This window comes from Meriones unguiculatus, chromosome 8 (genome assembly GCF_030254825.1).
Source record: "Meriones unguiculatus strain TT.TT164.6M chromosome 8, Bangor_MerUng_6.1, whole genome shotgun sequence".
NCBI lineage: Eukaryota > Metazoa > Chordata > Mammalia > Rodentia > Muridae > Meriones > Meriones unguiculatus.
The window spans coordinates 90274878-90297370 of NC_083356.1; the positions used below are offsets into that span (position 1 = coordinate 90274878).

At 36.1% G+C, this 22493-nt stretch overlaps 1 protein-coding gene across 3 annotated transcripts in view; it reads left to right on the plus strand.

Moving 5' to 3' along the window:
- Epc2 (enhancer of polycomb homolog 2) overlaps window positions 1-22493 on the plus strand; it is a 90219-nt gene that overhangs the window by 27001 nt on the left and 40725 nt on the right. For all 3 annotated transcript variants that reach the window (XM_060390133.1, XM_021654037.2, XM_021654038.2), the window contains exon 2: window positions 859-1018. In XM_060390133.1, the coding sequence (XP_060246116.1) occupies window positions 859-1018 (160 nt within the window). The remainder of the gene's footprint in view (window positions 1-858; window positions 1019-22493) is intronic.

A 22493-nucleotide genomic window follows, 5' to 3' on the forward strand; every position in this document is an offset into this window, starting at 1 on the left:
GGAAGGCCTCTCTGATAGATGAAATTAAAGAATTTCAAAAGTAGGCTATGTGGATACTACGTGAAAAACAGGAAGAAACGTGGCTAGAGCAGAAGGTGAGAGGTTGAGATGTTTGATACAGAGCCTTAAACATCATTGAGGAATTTTAACCTTTATACTGATACAATGGTGATCTTTGTGGGAATATTATGATCTGACTTAACCGTCCAAAAGGTAAAGCACCCCTAAGGGGAATAAGATATTTATTCTAAGGGAAATAGGACATTTTAGAGGTTATTAGTAAGAAGTGACTAAACCCGCATGTGTTTTATAGGAATTTTTTTGTTTAATATTTGTTAACTATTTCCTGCCATAGTTCTATGATATGTTGGACATAGTTTTATCTTTATTTCAATTATTCATAATGTACTATTTAAGTTTCAAGTATAGAAGATATTTAAAATTTATTATACAAACTTATTTCCTATGACTTGAGTATTTTTTCTTAATCTGGTAATGTTGACAAATACCTCAATTTATTTAGCAAACAAGGTATAGACTTACAACAGAAATATTGAAATACTGAACATATGGTCTTTTAAGAATTCTACTTATTAAAATTGTTATAAAGTTGTGATACTGACAGTAAGCCACAGGTATTGAGGGAGAATGATGGTAATGCTTTCTTGGTTATGCAGTAAAAAAAAAAAACAACCCTATGACTTAGAAAAGGAGAACTATTCATAATTGACTTTTTGCAGTTATTAATTAATAAGTAACTCTTAGAATTGAGCTAATATTACCAACGCAATTTTTTAAATATATCTTTATCAAGTTGTATGTATTGTTATTTAATGTTGCCTGCTTTATCTTTTCCAGGAACATCATTTACAGCGAGCTATTTCAGCACAACAAGTATTTAGAGAAAAAAAAGAGAGCATGGTCATTCCAGTTCCCGAGGCAGAGAGCAACGTCAACTATTACAATCGCTTGTACAAAGGGGAATTTAAACAGCCCAAACAGTTCATTCACATTCAGCGTAAGTTTACTAATTGATTGTTTTCTGTTTGTAATTTTAAATTATCTGCCACTAAGAATATTTTATATTGTCTGAGACTTTAAACTTTCAGTTCATATTCTTTGATAAATAGAATATAAATATTAGATATATAAATCTGTTTATATTCTTATTTGAGCTTGGAGATCACTTTGTGTTTGGACCCTATAATGTTTTACAGTATAAAATTTTATAGAATATGATTTATTGTGTAGTTAAAAAGATGATGGCTTACCATACTCAAATAAGATTTATTTTTAAAAGGCCAGTGTCTATAATCTTTAGAAAAAATTTAATATCTTTCATTTAAGTTTTATAAAATTCTAATTGTATTTTTTCTTTTTTACTACTCTTGTTTTCCTCCCATTGTTAGTACACATATGGTCACCATCTCTAATCTTAACATTATTTTGATGATCTCCTAATTCTAACATTTACCACCCTGTTTTCTGTCTTCACGCTGTTCTGTCTTCTCTGCTACAAAGTCTGCCTTGCACCAGAGTAGTCTTCCAAACGTCTTAGTCTGATGCAGTCGTGTCCTTGATTAAAGTCCTGCTTTCCTTATTGTTAATGTTCTGCATACAGAAGGCAATCCTTCACATCTTATCAGAATTGTCACATGCTTTACACATAGAGATTCAGGGCTGTACTTTGGGAATTCCTGTTGAAGCACTTCCCTCTCTGACTATCCGTGGCTATGCAGACTTGGAATTGCATGTTTTGACAGCACTATGGATTTAGGTCTGGGCTTTTGTTAATGCCTGGCAGGTAGGTACTCTGCCCCTGGGCTACATCCTGCCAATGATGCAAATTTTAATAAAGTCCCCTATGTAATTTTGGAACATCACCTTACTTAAGACTGATTATTTTTCATCGATCCTAAGATGTCCATCTTTGGTTTTTTATCTTTGAAATGCATTTTCATTTTCAATTCCTGTTGTCCCTGATTGAAGCTTTGCCCCTCTAAGGAGAATCTTTATGGACTTCTAGGAGACAGTGGGGTACTGCCAATGTAAGGCCACATGAAAACAGTTGCTTGTTTTGTTTCAGTCTCTGGCTTTTGGTCTATACTGTTCGCTTTATTTTACCTCAGGCTACAGACTGATACAAAGTTCAGTTCTCTCTTGCCCCGGCCTTAGTAAATTGAGAAATAATTTTTTTAACTGTCCCTCTGCATGCTTGGCTTATTTATCTTACACTTAAAGTATAACTGTTAAACATTTTAACAGTAAGACTCAGTCGTAATGGGTCCATATAATTAATGCTGTTTATTCTAATCAGTGGTAGCTTAGACCTGATAGAGTACAATAATATGAATATATAACATTCTTTGTGACATGGGTCATTTCCTATTGCTTTTTCCCTCACCCTGTCCCAGGAAGCACTGGAAATTACCTACATGTCCCATATTTTACAGTTTCTTTTAAATGCTACCACTTAAGCCACCATGTACAGCCACAAGATTGACTCCATGTAGTAACCATTTGTCTGTCATTCAGACTGTCAGATATGTGTTCAGATATTTTCTCTTGTATATCAGAGTGTTTGGCTTTTATGTGCATGTTGACATCACAGTTTTTAAATGATACTAACAATTAAGCCCTATGAGGAAAGGACCACTTTCCACAAACCTCATTTTTGTTGTTGTTGTACTCAAAACGGGATAGACCTAGGCAAGTACTGTACCACTCAGCTATATCCCAGCTCTTTCTTTGAAGCATTCAGGGGGAATATACTTGCAAACGTTATTGATGTGACTTTTTTTCTGTTGTCTTTGAATCCTTTCAGTTTATTGAATTGGCCTTTACTTTTATATCAGTGAGGAAGAGACAGATTTTACTTAAACATTTTTCCAAGCCAGACAATCAGTTGTTTTTGTTTTTGCTTCAGTGACAGAGATGAACAAGACTAATTATAAAAACCTTTCTTAGGTTAATAAATAAAACACCCAAACTAGTATAACACATTTGAATCAACCCCATTCAATGAATGTGACTCTTACATTGATTTTTATTTATTCTGAGTTTGTCATTCATTTTATTCTTAATTTGTCAACATGTAATGTGTACTGTATTATACTTGATATTGCAAGTGTAGTTTTATATTGTGCCTTATCCACTTATATTTTAAATTTTAATGTTTTGTATAGATAACCTGTCATTTTAAGCATATATGTTAATTTTTGTCAACTCGATATTCCAGTTTGCTCACCTTATAGGCCGGTTAGATTTAAGGTGTGGTGTACTAGATCTCAGGTTCATGGTGTTGGTGGTTTTTTTTGTTTTTGTTTTTTTTAGATTTTTAAAAGAAAGTGTTAAATTTAAAATACAACTTCTTGCAAACCCTGTAAATACAAGGAATTTTAGAAAATGTCATTATTTTTTTTCTTTCCTTCTTATCAAAAGATTTCTAATCATCTGATCATTTACCTAGCTTAGGGCAAAAACTGGTAGGTATTGACTAAAATCTTTCGTAGTTGTATGTTTGTTTTGGCTGGAGGATGGGTAAAGGCGGCTTGGGATAGAACTTAGAGTTTGTACCTTTGAGTCTATCATATTTGTTTCTATAATTCTGGCTATACATTTCAGAATTTCTCAGCATTCCTCTCTGTTGTCTATAGGATAGCCTGCTTGTGTAATGTAAAAGCTTTTGTTATGCTTCACCAACCACGTTTGGCTCTGCATTTTTTCACTATAATGCTAACTTTACTGAACTGAATTAAAATCGGTTGCCTGTTTTCTTTTTTCTTCTTCTGTATTCTAAGCTCATTAGGAGTCCATCACATTGACTTCAGTATAGCATTACCAGTGCTCTCTTAAACTACAGTCACAGTGAATACTGGTTTTCCAGTTTCTCTAGCCCTTTGTGCTTTAAGCTATAGGAGCAGCAAACTCTCTAAAACCTGCTTTAATATATGTATATTACATGTATAATATATATATTATTTGCTTGTACCTTTTTAGTCCTACACTTATTTTTAAGATAAGTCTTGTCCTTGGAATTGCTTTTAGGACTGTTCCTGACTCCTTTTAGCAAAAATTTCAGTATGGTTTGCTTTAAAGCCCTCTTCAGTTGTGATGATATGCCTTCTGTTGTCTCACTAGGCCATAAAGCACATTTAGAACCAATTTTTAAAAATCTGAGATTCACATTTTTAAAATCTGAATCTCATTGCTTAGTATACTATGTAACATTACGCTTACAATTAAATGTTTGTTGAATAAATGTGTAAATGAATTGATAATTAAAGATAAATGCTTACATGCCATAATTATTCTTAGACAGTACTTTTGCAGAACATTCGATTTATATACTGAGTTAAATATAAGATTAAACGTATTCAGTGAAATTTGAAGATTTGCTCTATAGCATCCAAGTTGGAAATTAAAAAGTGGGTTCTCTTATTCATTCATTAGTAGTGTTATTTTAGGATAGACAAATTGAGAGTGGATCAGGATGATGGCAAATTTCTAAAATTTCACCAGATGGGAAGTAGAGGCAGGAAGATTGTGAGTTCAAGGCCAATATAAACTACATAGTAAGATCCTGTCTCATAAAACCAAAAGCCAGAAATAAAGCTTGGTGGCAGCTAAGCTCCACATTTGTCTAGGAATACAAAAACCTTGGATTTGATTCCTAACAAGACACCCCCCCCCAAAAAAAAGAGAGAGATGCTGAGAGTGGAATGAATCTGGATGTAAGATAAACGTCTTTCCATTCCTGTTCTCTTCAGTGTCTGTTTTTTACAGTCACTCAGCTGGCATTCTGAGAATTTACTCAACACATGAGGGTATTCCTTTTAGACTTCAGTAAGTTAATTAAATTCAGGTCCCCTTATGAACAGTGTTGGATACTTTCAGTTATTTAATTTTCCATTGCCCCTTTTATTTAATGAGAAAGTATTTTACAATTGTTGTCAAGTGTCAGAATTTGGAACATGAATAAATTTGAAATGTTACATAAACTTGCATCTGCTTTTGCAGTCAGTTAAATTGGTCTTGGTAGCAAACTTCTGCTTCTTGGTTTAAAAGGAAGGCTCATCTCCCTCTTTCACTGTATTACACTTGTAAACATATCTATAGATCACCTCCCTTGCTGGACTAGAAGAGAGCTCAGAAGAGAGTTAGTGAAGTAGCTCTGTTACCGGTCAGGTTGAAAATACACTCAAAGAGGATTGAGTTGTTCTAAAAGATCCTGAAACTAGAGAAGGTAGGTATGTATGGACACTGCTTTCACTCCAATATACTTGGGTAGGCTCTTTGGTAAGCTAATCGCTTTCAATCTGCATAGAAAAAAAAAAAAAAAGGAAAACTTAACACCCAATATAAAGTGGGCTTTTATATTGTTTTTGTTTTCAGGAAGTGAAGTATATGCCAGACTAACATCTAATTTTACTTTGTTATCAGTACAATTATTCATCAGTGTTTTCTCCCAGTGAATAAAACTGATCATAGACCCTTTTCCTTGAGACAGTGACAACCATAGTTTTTTAAAAAAGAGTTAGGAATGATCTAAATATGCTTTGACTAAAAGAGACGAGTCTATAGCAATTCCTGAGTTTTGTTGTGTTTCTCCACTAGAATTCCTTGGCCCAAAGAATGTATTTCTAGGACATTTTTCTGTGTATGTGTGTATGTGTGTCATTGAGTCTCAAGAAATTAAATTGGGAATAGATTGCATGAAATGACATCCTTTATTAAAATAGGCAAGTACTAGAAAAACAGTACCACTAGTTAGAGGCAGATTGTATCCGATTTGTGGCGAACACGCTGGTTCGGGTGTTTAGAAAGATGACTGAGATAGTGAGCAAGGCCAGACATAGACAGTAACCACAACTGCGGTTCAGATCAGCTGGCTCTGAAACTCTTCCCCCCAGGTTGTACAGAAACCACTGCCTCCTGAGTATGACACTAAGTATCAGAGCAGCATCTGGATGGTTAATAGCTCAGTAAGGAGAGCATTCCTAACCTGGAAGATACTACTCAGTGAAGGTATTTGGGAGAAAAGCAGAATAATCGATCCCTTGGTCATGTTGGTAGGGAGATGAAAAAGTCTTGAGTTCAAGAAGAATGCATGCTCCTTTCACCTGCAATTTATATGTCTGGTGTTTAAAAGGACGGGGTTGGTTTTATCGTCACCTAGAATTAAATATAACAGATTGTTATGAGTAACACAGTCAGAGAAAGTAACTACTCTAATAGTTAAATTGCATGTATTGTACTATGTATGTGTTTTATGGCTATTAAAAATACATAAAACAAAAAATTGTGGTTGGCTGTAGAAAACATGTTACCTATTGATAGAAAAGGTTGGTGCGCAGCTGTTAGGACAGATTTTCCTTTGGCCTAGGCATAGAACTAATGAGTGGCAGAACATTGTGCATGAGAAGGGGCAGGGGTCCAGACATAGATGGGGCAGGGTAGTTACTGACTTAAAAACACTTTGAACCCTCTTGTGTGTCTCCCCACAGAATATACTGTAGAAAGATGGAATATACCTGATTGTGCTAGTAGGAGTTACCAGTAATAGGCCTTTAGCACATTTTACCTAGCAACTAGCATCTTTCATGAAGGTGCTGCCCTGCTACCTTGGGAGCTGGCACCATCAGCATCTTGATTCCCTATCTTTCACAAAATCTAAGGGAAATTTGCTTTCCTGCCTTATAGTGCAGTGACCTACCTACCTATAAAAATGTTCTCTCCCCTAAAATTTTCTGAGAATGCTTATTTCTTAAAATTTTAATAGACAATTAAACTTTTCTTCTTATAGAGTGAAATATCTAATATTAACTGACCTGTGTCCAGGCTCTGTTTAGTGTTACACTAGGCCAGTTGTTTTTTATACTGTTCCCAGAGATTAGGGTATAAGCCTGGCTAATTGCAGCCCCAACAAGCTACGTTTGGTCACCCATCCTCACTATGTCAAAAGAACAAGTAAGAGTGTGAGAAGTAGAAAAGAGGTTTATTCAGTGTATCCACACAGGAAGAGAAGGGGTTCAGTGACCTATAGGGCAGTTTTAATGGTACAGGACTTGAAGTTTAGGTTTAAATAGAAGACAAGACCTTTGCATACTTAAGTAGTACTGACTAGGATGTGGTCTTGCCCATCACTGAGTATTACTTTTGCTCTGGCCTTTCTTGCCAGTTAAATGTGGTCCCTCCCGTAAGTTACGAGAACTGTGTGAAAATCCTTTTTTGGGAAGATGAAGCCCCTCCTGCAGTCTGTGGTGCCTGTGGCACCAGGCTCCAGTCTTTCCCTTACTACAGCAGGGAATTTCTGGAAATTTTAATTTGGGGGTATTGTTTCATCAGTATGTTAAAAGGAAAGATACATTTATCTCTGTGGAGTATCTCCTCCCCTGGCAGAATAGTTACAAAAGGAATGCTGTGAGGCAGCTTATGTTTTGACAATCATTTTAAACCTAAGATTTTACAAAAAGCTCAAGACAATGCAGCTAATAATCAAGGGAAAATCAGGATTTAAATCAAGACCAAATAGCTCCTCTGTATGTCTGTTTTACTGTGTTATACGATAGCATCATTGTAAATACACTGTAGAGACACACTGTGGACACAATTATTCTAAAGGTGCTGTAGTAGAACTAGTAGTGGGCAGAACTTTTTTTAGCAGGTGGAGGGAATTGATAAATTGCAGGGTAGAGAACATGTTGGCTATTGATAGAAAAGGCTGGTACACAGCTGTCATGACATACTTTCTTTGGCTTGGCAAGGAACTAATGACTGGCAGAGCATTGTGCATGAGAAAGGCAGGGATTGCTAAACATGGAGGGGCTTGAAGTAAAGGAACCATACGAGTCATAAAAGTAATTTCATATTTTGCCACATTAGAATAGTAAGGCACTGCATTGAAAGGAGATAAAATTTGGCTTTTAAGAGGAAAAAAAAATCTAAAGTCCATCTTAGAAATAAAAAGAGCTTTTAAAGTTTTGCAAATCCAAGACATTGAAGGGAAAGGCACTTGTATAACAGTAGCTGATCCTGTCAAGAAAATTTCTTTTGTGCATAGTATGCCTTTAATTCTAGTACTCAGGTAGATCTGAGTTTGAGGCCAGCCTGGTCTACAGAGCAAGTTAAGGACAACCAGGGCTACACAGAGAAACCCTGTCTTGAGAAATAAAAACAACAAACAACAGTAAAGAAAATTGCTCTCATTCCAGTGCACATGAATATTTACACTCAAATATTAAGACCATACACAGAATGAGATAATCACCTGGGTCTTTGGGCTTCAGGAACTGGCCAGGCAGCTATGTTCCAGGTTGAGCCTGTTTTTGATGATAATCACGAAACCCTAGAAGAGGGAGTTTAGAGTTGGGAAAGAGTTATGAGGTAATCACTGATTTCTAAGCTTTTGACTGAATACTTGTGCTTGGCAAAAAAATAAGGTTTGCTTTGAATTAAGTAGACTGGACTTGTTCAAATGGGCTTTATCCATTATGAAAAACAACAACGACAACAACAACAAAAATTCATAGGTACTTTGCCTTTTTGTGCTGTGAAAGGAAGCTAAAATGAATAATAGTGTTGAATGATAAAAAGGATAAGCAATACAAGTTCAGTCATTAAAATAATACAAGGATAAGCAGTACAAGTTCAGTCATTAAAATAATTGTTTTCAAATTGGTTACGAGAAGTGGTACCAGGCCACATAGGAAGACAGTGCAGCCAGTCCTGATGAGACCTGATAAGCTAGGGGTCAGATAGAAGGGGAGGGCCTCCCCTATCAGTGGACTGGGAGAGGGGCATGGGAGGAGAAGAGAGAAGGGGCTATAGGTGGGATACAAAGTGAATAAATTGTAGTAAATAAAAAATAAAAACATTAAATTAAAAATTAAAAAAGAGCACTAGCTGCTCTTCCGCAGATCCTAAGTTCATTTCTCACCCCTCAATGACCGCTCACAAACACCTGCAACTTCAGTCCCAGGGGATCTAACCCCCCTCTTCTGTTGCAGGTACTGCATGCATGTGACAGTAGTGGTTCACAGACAGAAAAAAGCAAGCAAAGCCCTCATACACATCGTCATCATAATAAATTGCTTTCATACAGAAATTCTTGTCAATTATGTAATTAAGGTTGTTGGACCATACAGTTGTCCCTCCATGTAGTTGAGTCAAGCCATCTATCTCCTGTACCCCCCAGTATAGACCTTATTCAGAATATAGTCAGAAAATTGGTTGGTGGGGGGGGGGGTTCTTTAGGTGTTTTGTTTTTTACTGACTTTAGGCTTCCCATTGTTTCTTCAGTAAGAACTAAGAGAGTAAAGTGTGTTAAAGTGATCTGACTATATATGTATGTGTTTATTCATACACATTTTAATCATTTTAGTTTAGTTTCGATTTTAAACAAGGTCTTGCTTTGCAGCTCTCAGTGTGTAACCTGGGGTAACCTCAGATGTGCAGGATCCTGCCTCTGACCCTTGTCTTGAGTGCTGGTACTTCAGAATGTACCACTATATCTAGTCCAGTTTATTCATTTGTAACTTTGCTCACCATGTATTAGTTAAATTTTGTTGGTACAAAGAGAATGCAGCTTTCATTAACATTTAGCCAAGAATTTCATTTTCTTTGTAGTAACTAGCAAATACTTTGCTGTTTTTTTTCTAGAAACATTTTTAGTGAATTTTTAGACATTGATAATACTGCAACAGGAGTTCTTGGCCAAAATGCTCTATTAGATATGAAAGTATCTTATCGTGGACTATGGGAGCCATTTTTGAATGATCTAGAATTATGCAGGTTGGTTTTGGTTTTGCTTGTTTTTAAAAGAGAATGTGCTGGCACTGGGAGAGACCCCAGCTGCAGATGCACCCCCACTTCTGAGGTATGGAATTATGTATTAATGTGTTATTAGACGGTGGGAGCAGAAAATGGCTTATATCTCTTTAATTATTTTCTATGGTTATTTCCTGATACTAGTAGTATTTAGTTCAAACTTGAAAGGAAACAATTGAAATATTTATGAATTTTCTATTTGGGTGCTATAAAACAACCTTTAGTTGTATTTAGTATCTATATGTTTAAATTGGCGTGAGTTTATATTAGATGAACTTTGTAGTGAGAAAATTATGCCTAAACATACTTTCTGAGAACTTTTTATTTTGATGTAATTTTGAATGAATTCTGTAGAACCTTCTCCATGATATAGTAAATGTTGAGCCAACAGTATTCATTGCGTCTTCTCTAGTTTTTCTTACTACCCTGTCATTCTGTTTCCTCTTCATTGTAGTTTTCATTCTGAACCCTTTTAGGGTAAATTTTTAGATTTATTTACAAATACCTCAGTGTATGTTTCTTAGGAACAAAGGCATTTTCTCATTTAACCACAGCATGGTTATCAAAATGAGTAAATTGTCTTTGTCTTTGGTATAATATAATTAGCTGTCTCTTGACCTTGTATATAATATAATAGCTATCTTTATATAAAATTTTTATAGCAAGGGAAATCCCAAGGAATGTTTTTCATTATCTGTTCTGTATCTTTAGATTACTCCTAAAGTTTTCTTGTGCTTTATACCAGTGATGTGTTTAGGGCACAGCTTAATTATTTTGCATAAAGCTCCTTAATTTGGATTTACCAATTATGACATGATTTTGGCTGAATGTTGGGTTTTTGCTTACCTTTTCATTGTAGTATAGAAATGACAGAACATAAATTCACCTTAATGTCTTTAAGTACATACTATTAGCTATGTAGACATTTTTGTACAACAGATCTCCGGAACTTCTATTTCATTTTGTAAAACTACACTACTATAACTTTTGGATGATGATTGCTCATTGTCAGCCCCCGTGTCAGCCCCTGACAACCACTATTCTACTTTCTGATCCATGAACTTGATTATTTTAGATACCTCTTGGATTGACTCATAGAGTATTTATTCTTGTGACTTGTTTATTTCACTTGGCATAATGTTCTCAAGATTCACACCTATCACAGCTTATGACAGGATTTTGTTTTTACAGTGTTTTGATATATTATTATATAATGTTCGACTTTCTCTACCACATTAAACAATTTTTCACCAGTATATGGACATTTGGATTGCTTCTGCAAAAATAAGTGTGGGTGTCCATACTTCAGGATCCTGTTTTCAGTTCTTTTGGGCATTAACCTAGATTGGGTTACTGATTTATGTAGTAATAGTAGTCTGGTTTTTAGTGCTTTGAACAACTGTTATACAAATTGTTATTCAGCAGTCCATATTCTATTTTGTTGTTGGTTTTTTGTTTTGTTTTTGGTGCTAGTGACCATCTTTACAGGTGGAAAGTTAGATCTCATTGTTGTTTGATTTATAGTCTCCGAGAATTGCTGATATTGAGCATCTTTTCATATACTTATTGGTTGTTTGTTTTTCTTCAGAGAAATACTTCTTCAAGACCCTTTCCCATTTGTAAATTGGATTACTTACTAGAGGTTGTTCTTGAATTGTAGTGTTTGTATTATGGATAGTATCCTCTTTCTACACATATGCCTTCCACAACCCCCCCCTCCGTTTTTCTTTTATTATGTTAACTGTTTATTATGTTAACTGTTTCCTTTCTTGTGCAGAAGCTAAGTTTGTCTTGGTGCTTTTTGTCATAGCAGACAAGTCAGAGGGTTTTATGGATAGGCTTAGGCAATGAGAGTACTATGAGTTGACAAGTTCTGGATCCACCTGGCCTACACTGTGAATCTATGTTAGAGGTGGGATGGGAAGTACAGGGAGGAAAGTACTGTGAAATCCTGTCAGAACGACTTCCTGTGTTTTCTTTAAGTAACTTTGCAGTTTCTGGTTTTAAATCCATTTCTAGTTGTTTTATTATAAAATAAGTTGAGACTTCAACTTCAGCCAGGATTGGTGGCGCAAAGCTTTACTCCCAGCACTCAGGGAGGCAAAGACAGGCAGATCTCTGAGTTCAAGGCCAGCCTGGTCAACAAAGTGAGTCCAGGACAGTCAGGGCTATACAGAGAAACCCTGTCTCTAAAAAGAGAGAGAGAAAGAGAGAGAGAGACTTCAACTTCACTTTCCCCCTGTGAATATTCAGTTCCCATCATCTTTTTCTTCTGATTGGGTCATCTTGGAACCCTTGTCAGTCATTTGAACCTGAGGGTTCATTACTGGGTTCTCTACTTTGGACAACTTTACACTTCAAGTATACTGTTTGGATTATTGTAGTTTTGTAATCTATATTTTACAATTTAGATCTTTCATATCCTCAGCATAGCTATTTAAAGACAGATAATTTCCTTAACAAAGAATGCCATTAGTAAAATTATTAATTGTCCACCAAATTTTGCTTTATAAGCTCTTTTCGGATATGCTAAGACTATTTCTGATCTTTCTGATTTTTATTATGTACTTAATTCAAACATGCTGTCTTATAAACTATGAAGCAGACAGTCTGTTGGAGAATGCTGCTAGTGCTCCTGTTCCCCACCAGTTAAATTCTATGGATACATTCTAATTTTTGACACTTATACTCCATGAGATGCTAATATAGTGCTAGTCTTATATATGTGTTGTTTTGGGTTTAGTTTACACTGATTAGCACTATCTGCCTGTTGTCAGTGTCGATAAGAATTTTTGTTCTCATTCTCTACCTGCCAAAGTTGAGAATGAACCAGAATGAACATAGTTCAGAAGGAAAATATGAGTGTCAGATAACAAATAGGGACCACTGACCCAGGATTGCTAAACACAAAATGGTTTTTATATTCACAAAATAAGATGGCCTTAAATAAACCAGGTCATTTTAATTCTAAAAGAAAAAATAATGTGAAACAAACCTCACGTGTGCTCGGCCTACACTGCAGCCACTCTTAAAATGAGCTACTTTATCAGTTCCATTATCGTCTTCTCTTCTCTCCTAAATTCAAGCATGTGGTACTTTTTATTTTTGTACCTCTTGTTATACCTGTGTGTATTTTTCTTTTTAAAAAATTTATTACACACACGTTTTGCCTGCTTGTGCAGCACATGTGTGCTATGCCCAGAGAGGCCAGAAATAGGACTTGAGTTACAAAAGGTTGTGAGCTGCCATGTGGGCGTTGAGAATCAAACCTGGGTCACTTGAAGCAGCCAGCACTCTTAAACACCAAGCCATCTCCAGCCCCTGTGTGCATTTTTCTACACCTTACTTTTTTTATGTTTAAGAGTAGTTCAAACAAACAAACAAAACAAAACAAAAGGCTATAGTCCGAAAATATTGCCATGTAGTCTTATTCTTTTTATACTCCAGAGTAATAGGCCTATGTTTGTGTGTGTGTTGGGTGGGGCTGTGTCCACCCATTTTCTTTATTTTTCTTCTTTCTTTTGTTTTTGCTTTTGTTTCTGTTTTTGTTTTTCGAGGCAGAGTTTCTCTGTGTAGCCTGGCTGTCCTGGACTCATTTCGTAAACCAAGGTGGCCTTGAAACTCATAGAGATCCTCCTGCCTCTGCCTCCCCAAGTGCTGGAATTACAGGTCTGCACCACTGAGCCCAGCTCCGCTTTCTTGTTAAAGCAGACTGGAGTTACATATAGTGCTTTAGTGAATAATCTTGAACATAATGAACTTCACAGAGCATAATCATATATGTATTTGTCACAAAAGTTCAAATATGTTCTTGGAAATTTCACCATTTTATATTTATATAAAAATGCGTATTTTTCCATTGCCTAATTAAAAGACTGCTTTTAGTGTTTGGAATTTTGCTGGTCTAATTGTTGAAGAAACTATATGCCTTGGTACAGTAATTTTTTCTTTTATGTTTGAAATTATAGTTACATCATTTCTTCCTATGCTTTCCTCCTTCCAAACCCTCCCATATACCTCTTCTTGCTCTTCAAATCCATAGGCTTTTTCCATTAATTGTTTTCACATGCATGTATGTATATGCACATAAATATATAGTCACAAATGCAACCTTTTCCACCTGTATAATATTAACTTACATGTGTGTTTTCAGGCTGACCATTTGATACTGGATAACCAGTTGGTGTTCTTGTCCATGGAAAGAATATTTTTCCTGCTCTCAGCATTCCCTTATGAACGCAGTTGTTTTTTTGTTGTTTTTGTTTGTTTGTTTTTTGTTTTTTTAGTATGTCATGCCTAAACTCTACCACTATATTTTAAAAAGTAAACTGAAATCCTTTATTTTGGGAGTAGAGTGTTTTATTTAGAGAAAAGCGGTACAGATAGTCCCTGTACGCTGTCAGCTAGTTTTAGTTTCCTATAATGATGCCCTTGGTCTTATTCTGGTACCTGTGGCTTCTGTTTCTCTTGGTAGCATTATAAATTTATATTTCTTATGAAGTTCTAGTGCCTTCAAATTTAGGAGCATTTTTACTTTCAGAACTGTTACTATTCTTCACAGAATTTTCTCTTCAATAAGAGAAAGCAACAAAAGAATGAGAATCTTAAAGAAGGAAAAGTAGGCTGAGAAAATCATAGAGGGGAAAGAAATTATCTTCTCATTTTCAACTCTGATTTTCAGGGCTGACCATTTGACACTGGATATCAGTTTGTGTTCTCTTTGTGGGGAAGACAATTTCTCCTGCCCTCAGCATTCCCTAGGGCCCTGTGTATGCTAGGCAAGGGTTTTACTACTGAGCCCTAGCATCCCAGCACCTTTCTGGAAGAAGCGGATGTTCCTTGCTTTGCCATGTAGCCAGGCTACAAGTCTCATCTTGAAAGAATTAGTTACCAGCTTGTTCATTCTCATTGTGTATAGTTCTTTTAATTGCCATTACTTGTGCCCTTGGTATTTATTACTTATTAAAAAATGAATTTATTGAAGTGGGAGAGACATACAGTTGGTTGATCAAAAAGACCAGGAATATTCCTAATTGTAGAGCTTTTTAAGAATTAGTTAGTTGGGTGGATTTTACTACACAACATTGTAGAAATAGCTTTGAACTTGGCTGCACTTAGCTCTTTCTATGTAGGCTGGAGATGAATTATAAGACTTACCTCTGGCTAAGTCTTATAATTCTAGGAAATCTGGGAGAGTCACTGTTAAACGTCCTGGTTTTCAGCCAGTCTTTGGTGTTGAATCAGAACCTTGGAGAGCTCCAGACAGAGGCACTTGACTTAGCTTTCAGTAGCTGCTCTTAAAAGTTACATTAACCCAGAGAACCTGAAAGATTTACAGATTCTTGAAGTTCAGCGTATTTTACAGTCGACCCATAAAATTTCTGTTGTTTTAGAGCACCAGAGTTGTGGTTCTCAGAACATAGTCCTGTTGTGCCGCTTGGGATTTAAAACTACAGATTTATAAACCCTGCTCTAGACCTACTGGAGTGCAAGGAAGTGATCACACCCGGTCTCAACAAGTCCTTCATGTGATTTCTCGTGAATGCTTTCGTTTGAGAAACATTGGCTTCAAGACTGTGTTGATAATTATGTGAAGGGGGAACTTGTATGAGATCTTAGGAATATACTATTTTGTTCTGTTTAACTGAGATTTGGTTATATTGCATTTATTAATGCTGAACTTGTATAGCATTTCAATTCTGCTTTCCAAACATATGTTTTATATGTGTTCATACAGCTTCTTTGGCTATAGAGTCAAAGTACCTTGATGCTTGTTTTACTTTGAAAATAGATATGGTTCACATAGCCTCTTGCCCGGTCTCATGTTTAGTAATTTATACTTTGTAGTCACATATATCCCTTATATATTCCTCTCCTTATTACTTTTGCTCTTTCTAGAATACTTTTGCCTCCACTTTCTCTGTGTTTTGTTGTTTTGGTACGTTGCTTGCTTCCAAGAGGAGCTTATCATGTGTGTTGTACTTGAGGAGTCAGTGTTAGCTATTATTAGATAAATTGAAGTGATGATGGCTTTAAAAACTCATAAAGAGAACTAGAGAGCTGGACAGGAAATAAAGCCTGGTTAGTCTTTAAAAACATACTTCTCTTAGAAAGTGCTATTACGAGTATTCAAAGACAAGCCTTTAGGACAAGATGTACTTGTGTTTCTGTCTTTGTTTCCTACAATAGGAAACAAAGCGATTTTTAAGTAGTTTCCATTGGTAAGTATATAGGAAATAGATGGATGTGATTAATGAATTTAAAAAAAAAATGTGCATTGGTTTTTAGCCTGCATGTATGTCTGTGTGAAGGAGCCGGATCCACTGGAACTTGAGTTAGAAACAGTTGTGAGTTGCCATGTAGATCCTGAGAATTGAATCCAGGTCCTCTGGAAGAACAGCTAGTGCTCTTAACTGCTGAGCCATCTCTAATTCATAGGTAAATGTTGGAAGTATAGCATATGTGTGGAGGTTAAAGGAAAACTTTATAGAGTCAGTCCTCTCCACCTTTCCATGGGTTCTAGGGTTCTAACTCAAGCTGTCAGGCTTCTAAGGCAAACACCTTCATCTGCAGAGCTATCTCACTATCCCATCATTATTAATTTTTTTTTGTTGGTCTTTGGTTACTAAATATAATTTGTAAGCCTAATATTTTAAGTTCAAAGTCAAACAAAAAAATAACTTTGACATATTAACGTCTTTATTACATTTTGATGTTCCAAAGACTTTTGTTATAGTTGCTAAGATTAGAAGGGTGTGATTTACCTTCTGTGTGTAATTAAAATGTCAGTCTTTATATCATGACCATAGGCCTGTGTCCGCTCACCAGGGTTCTTGACTATTTTTTTGAGCTGTAGGATGTGATGTTTCAGCTCTAAATTATATAACTTCGCTGAGTTAACACATAAGTAAACTGTCTTCATTCAACTTCATTGGCTTCTTTTTTTTTTTTTTTTTTAAGACCTCAGCAAGAGTATTATAGCGAAACTTTGCTCCCTGTACAGCTCTGCCTGAAGCCTGGGGATTAAATCCACATAAAAACACACTGTTAGAAGAGAAGCATACAGGGGCTAGGGAAATGACTTAGTGGTTGAGAGCACTGACTGTTCCTCCAAAGGACTTGGGTTCAATTCCTAGCACCCACATGGCAACTCTCAACCATCTGTAACTACAATTCCGGGAGTTACAGTCCCACCTACAAGCAAACACACCAAAATGGGACTTGGTGGAAAGAAAAGAGGATTGGGGGTAATGGTAGGAGAATGAGACAAAGAGTTTGCAATATGAGTACAGTACAGTACAGTAGATATGAGAAAATGTTATGAAATCTATTATTATGCATAATATGTGTTAATACCATCTTAGAAAGTCCATCTCTATTGAAGCAGCTACCTTTAATCTTAGCATGTGATGGTTTGGCAGAATTTTGAATGTCCAAGAAAGGGAGTCTCAAAGAGGGATTGTCTAGATTAGAGTGGTTTGTGGGTATGATGCCCACTGTGGGTGCCATCATTCCTTTGGCAGGGGATCCTGGATTGTTGGAGGGTAGAGAAAGCTAGCTGAGTACTGGCATGCATGCTTTAATTCCCGTTGCTCTCTGCTCTTGACTGTGGATGTGATAATGACCAGTTCTCTCAGCTCCTGCCTCTGACTTTCCTACTGTGATATAACTTGAAATTGTGAACCAGATAAACCCTTAAGTTGCTTTTGTCACAGTATTTTATTATAGAACAGGAAAAGATACCAAAACATACTTTTTTTTTCTTTCAATGTTTGTCTTGAGCATTCCAAATAATGATCTTTAAACTTCCTTTAAAATGTTATCTCTTTATTGCATACTGTTTAAGATTAGAATTTAGTTCTTTCATGGCTCAGCACACTTTGCACATTTTTTTCACTTTGCACATTTTTTTTTTACTGTGGTTTTACTGTTGAAACAGTATTTAGTTATGTTAAGCAAATATTAACAACTGATACTGATGATTAGCAGTGATTTCATGTTTCTTAAGTTCTATTTTCAAAAGAAATTGTTTTCTCTTTGAATCTATTACTATGCTGGCTAGTTTTTTGTAAACAGCACAAGCTAAAATCATTTGGGAATAGTGAGCCTAAGTTGAGGAGGAAAAATGCTCCCATAAGATAGAACTGTAGGCAAGGCCAGCCTGTGATGCATTTTTGTAATTAGTGATGGATGTGGGAGGCCCAGCCCACTTGAAGCAGTGCCACCATGGGCATGTCCTGAGATGTTAAGACAGCAGGCTGAGCAAGCCATGGGGAGCAAGCCAGTAAGCAGTGTCTCTCTGTGGTGTCTTCATCAGCTCCTCCTTGAGTTTCTTTCCCAACTTCCCTCAGTGATGGACTATAAACTATAAGCTAAGATAAATGCTTTCCTCTTATGGTGCTCTTGATGATGGTGTTTTATCTCATCAGTAGGAACCCTGATTAAAATAGTTTCTGTGGCTTATAGTAGTCACAAACTTTGGCAGGTAGATAGCTTTCACAGTATCTTTAAAGAGTGTCAGAGTGTCCTAGTTGCAGTTCTGTGGATCTTTCTTGCTGGAGCCTTTTTTGTTGTTGTTGTTGTTGTTTTGGGGGGAGGGGGGCTTTTGTTAGGATTGGTGCTTGCTTATCATTTATCATCCTGGGAATTTTCTTGCTTTTCTCATGTGTTTCTTTCCAGTTTTTGGAGGTCATGATTTCTTCCTTTTAGATTTACTCCATTTAAATGGAATATATCTTCCTGTAGCTTCCTAAGAAAGTATACATAGCAGGTGAACTTTGTTTTCAGCCTTCCATGTTTGAAATTAAGTTTTAGCTTGGAAACCCATCATTTCTCAGAATTTTGAATACAGTATCTTTTAACTTTCTGTGTTGTTCTTTGCAAATCTTGAATATGTGTGACTTTCAGCTTTTCCAAAATTTTGACGATTTTTGCTGTTGTACATGTATTTCTTTTTCTGTAGCATTTTCATCACTAATTTTCAGGACATACTGTTTTTCTTCTTGCACTTCCTGTTACTTCTGAAACCCTTCCTGCTGTTTGTTTTCTGCTTAAATAGCCAAACCATCCCATTATCTATTGTTATTTGAGTAAGATCATGTAACTGATGATGTTTTTATCTGTCATTTTCCCCACAGCAGGAATCTTTGGCCTTATTCCTGAATGGCTGGGTTAGGATTGGAGTTAGGAGTGGAATCGCTCGCTCTAGTTGAATAGATAGTTCATAGTATTTTACCTCTACTGGTGGCACCTTTACTTGCCTTTGAACCTAGTGTTTTAGCCCACAGTTTTCTGAAGAAACCTTTATAAATTAACTTTTAGGTTGATATTTGAGAGGAAAGGAGTTCTCTAGCTACTCTGAAGGAGGATAGTCTACTTATCTGTATAAAAATTTTCAACTAATCTTGTTTTTAAACTAACATTTATTCCCTTTGACAGGAATGATTTTAACTACTAGATACAAAGGAGGCAGGGGACTTCTTGGCTTGTACTGTGTATTTCAATGTTCTCTTACCTGCTTTTTTCCCCCCAGTGCTGAGGACCGAACCCAGGGCCTTGCGCTTGCTAGGCTCTGCCACTGACCTAAACCCCCAACCCCTCTCTTACCTGCTAATCCATGTTCTGTAACTCTGAAACATTTATTGTTAATTTTCACTTCATTCTCATTAGCTCTAATGACTTGCTGTTTGAATAAAAATAAAATTCTTTGTGAGAATAAAATTTTGAGACAGGGCTTATTATCATTCCGCCTTATTTAACCTATGTCCATGTCTTTGTTGGAGGAAATCTGCTATATATACTTTAAACTCTGGCTGTTTTAGTGAGTAGCACATCTGGTACAGTTCCCCATGGAAGGGTGTCAGGTAGGACTGTTAAAGGGCCCGGGGCAAGGTAGACATCTATAAATATGAAGATATTTTGTGTAACAAGTTCTGAATTCACAAGTAAGTAGAGAGAAGTGATCAGTATGGGCTTTGTTATTTGTAAAGCTTTGATTTTTAAGCACTCTTGATAGGCATGTTGAGTATGTCAAAATACTTGTATATATGCTACTGCACTCTTGTGTGAATAAAAAGAAGAACTTGAGTAGGTGAGTAAAGTAACTGTGGGCTTGTATTGTCCAAAGTCCATGAAATGGAAACTCAATTGTAAAAAAACAATGTTTAGGTGTTAATAGACACACAAAAAGGAGAAGCTGAAAATTCTGACAGTTTAAAATTCTATATTGAGCAAAGTACCTTCCTTTCCCTTTTCTACTTTAAAACTGAGAAAGAGACAAAGCTTTAATCGTACTAGTAGAAAGTGAGCAAAAAGGGACTTTCTAATTAAGATCTGCATTACACAACCATACCATACTACTTGTTCCTGGGTCAGTGACATCATCTCTTCACTGTAGGAGCTTTAGCTTCTTGTGCTTATCATTCAGTGGAGGCCAGAAGAAGGGAAAAATGGAAGATATGAGAGAGCATTTACCCAATTAAGTTCTCCCAGCTTCACCAGTCAAGAGGAAACTGAAGGGGGTAGAAAGAAACTAAACTAGTATTGCCATTCCTGGAGGTTTGAGAGAAATGATAGAGTAAGATAATAAATGTTTCTCTGTATTATATAACATGTAGTGAGCATAACAACATATAGTTGTTAACAGTCAAATTGCTAATGATACTGTGAAGAGGTGACAGGACTGCCTCATTGTTATAGGTGCCACTGAATTGAATACCATCATTTTATACCATGTTTAGTTAGCTACTTCAATCTGAAAACATCTTGCTGTATTTCAGCTATTGGAAATCTGGTCTTCCTGGTTATATGTGTTTTCATTTGATTAGGCTGCTGTGCTTATTAGATACTTGGATATGAATATGGTAAAATGTAGGCTGGAAAGATGGCTAAGAGGTTAAGAACACTGGCTGTTCTTCCAAAAGTCCTGAGTTCAAGTCCCAGCAACCACATGGTGGCTCATAACCATTTCTAGTGAGATCTGGTGCCCTCTTCTGGTGTACAGGCACACATGGAGGCAGAATGTGGTAGAAATAATAAATAAATAAATCTTTAAAAAAAAAGAATATGGTAAAATGCCAAATGACTTTGCTAAACTATACATACATTCCCTACGCTATAACCAGTCAGCTTGTAAATACTTCATATATTCTGTCAAGAGACTACTAATATCTTTCCCATGCAGAAACTGTTGCTCTTCTTATATAGAGCAACCAAACTTTCTTGGTGGACACTGCAAGGAATTTTCTGCTTTTTTCCCACTTTGTTTTTCCTTCTCAGTGTGATTATTCATACCCTTAAATCTTCTTCTGTTTCTTTTTTGTTTTATTGCTGATACACTTTTTACCATTAGAATCTACACACAGGGAGAAACGTATCCCCTTGCTCACATTGTCAGTATCTTTTTTAAATGTTCATTTTTTTGAGATTATGTTATAATATTTCTCCCCTTTCCTTGCTCTAAACCTTCCCGTATTTCCTCCCAACTCTTTAAATTCATCACCTCTTTTTTAAATTAAATTATTTTTTAAATTAAATTATTATTACAATCATGTATGCACTTATATAGACATATATTCCTAAATAGAGCCTGTTCAGTCCATATGTCACTTGTATGTATGTTTTCAGTCCATATGTTATTCGTATGTATATTTTTCAGGGCATATGTTACTTGTATGTATGTTTTGGCACCAGACAACTAATTTGTGTGCTTTTCCCTGGGGAAGACTATTTGTCCTGCTCCCAGCATTCTTTACTTGCTTAGGGTTAAGGCCTCATGGACTTTCCCCCATCTACTTTGGTATATCTGCTGTTGCTGTCCTTGTTGGGCAGTAATGGTGATGAGACTTTATGGGTCTAGCTTTTGGCATTACTAGGAGACCCAATCTCACAGGAAGCTCCCTGTTCCTCTGTCTCAAGATATTTCTGTCCTCTTTTTTTTTTTTTTTTTTTTTTTAGTGTTCCCTGAGCCTTAGGTACAGGAATGTTTTGTAGATGATGCCTTACTTTCTGTCAATCTATTGCATCAAGACATTTACAGCTCTTTCATTGCCTCTCTACACCTCCTTTTCTTGTATGTAAGGGGGTGTTTTTCTTTTTTTGTTTGTTTGACTGGCCTACAACACTGACCTATTATTTACATCATTTGTTACATAGCAAGAGAAAATGTTTTCTGGGTGTCATAAACTGAGGTTTCAATAAATTAAAAATATTCTTATAGTTTAAAACAGTCTCTTTTTATACCATATTTAACAAATGCTGTTTTAGCTAACAGCATTTTCGTGCTCGTTTTTCCTCGAGTACTATGTAGAGGTACATAAGTGTGTCAAAAAGCAGTGACAGCTTTTACAAGAGAACCTACTTTTTTTTTAATCTCATAGCATAAAGAACCCAAGTATGAGGTAAACAGAATGCTGAAACACATGTACATGGTTTAAAAACAGCAGAAAGTGTAAATCTCTAATGATTCTTATACTGTTTTCAAATAAGAAGAAATATGGTAATGCTAGAATAATTAGAGTGCTGATGCTAGTTTAAGCCAACCTTTGCCCTGATTCTGATTTAGCACATTGTCAGATCTCCTGTCAATTCTCACCATTAATTTTTCTAAACTATTTCCCAGCTTTTCTTGTCCTTTCCCCTGCCTCACAAGCGGGGGTGCTGGCTTT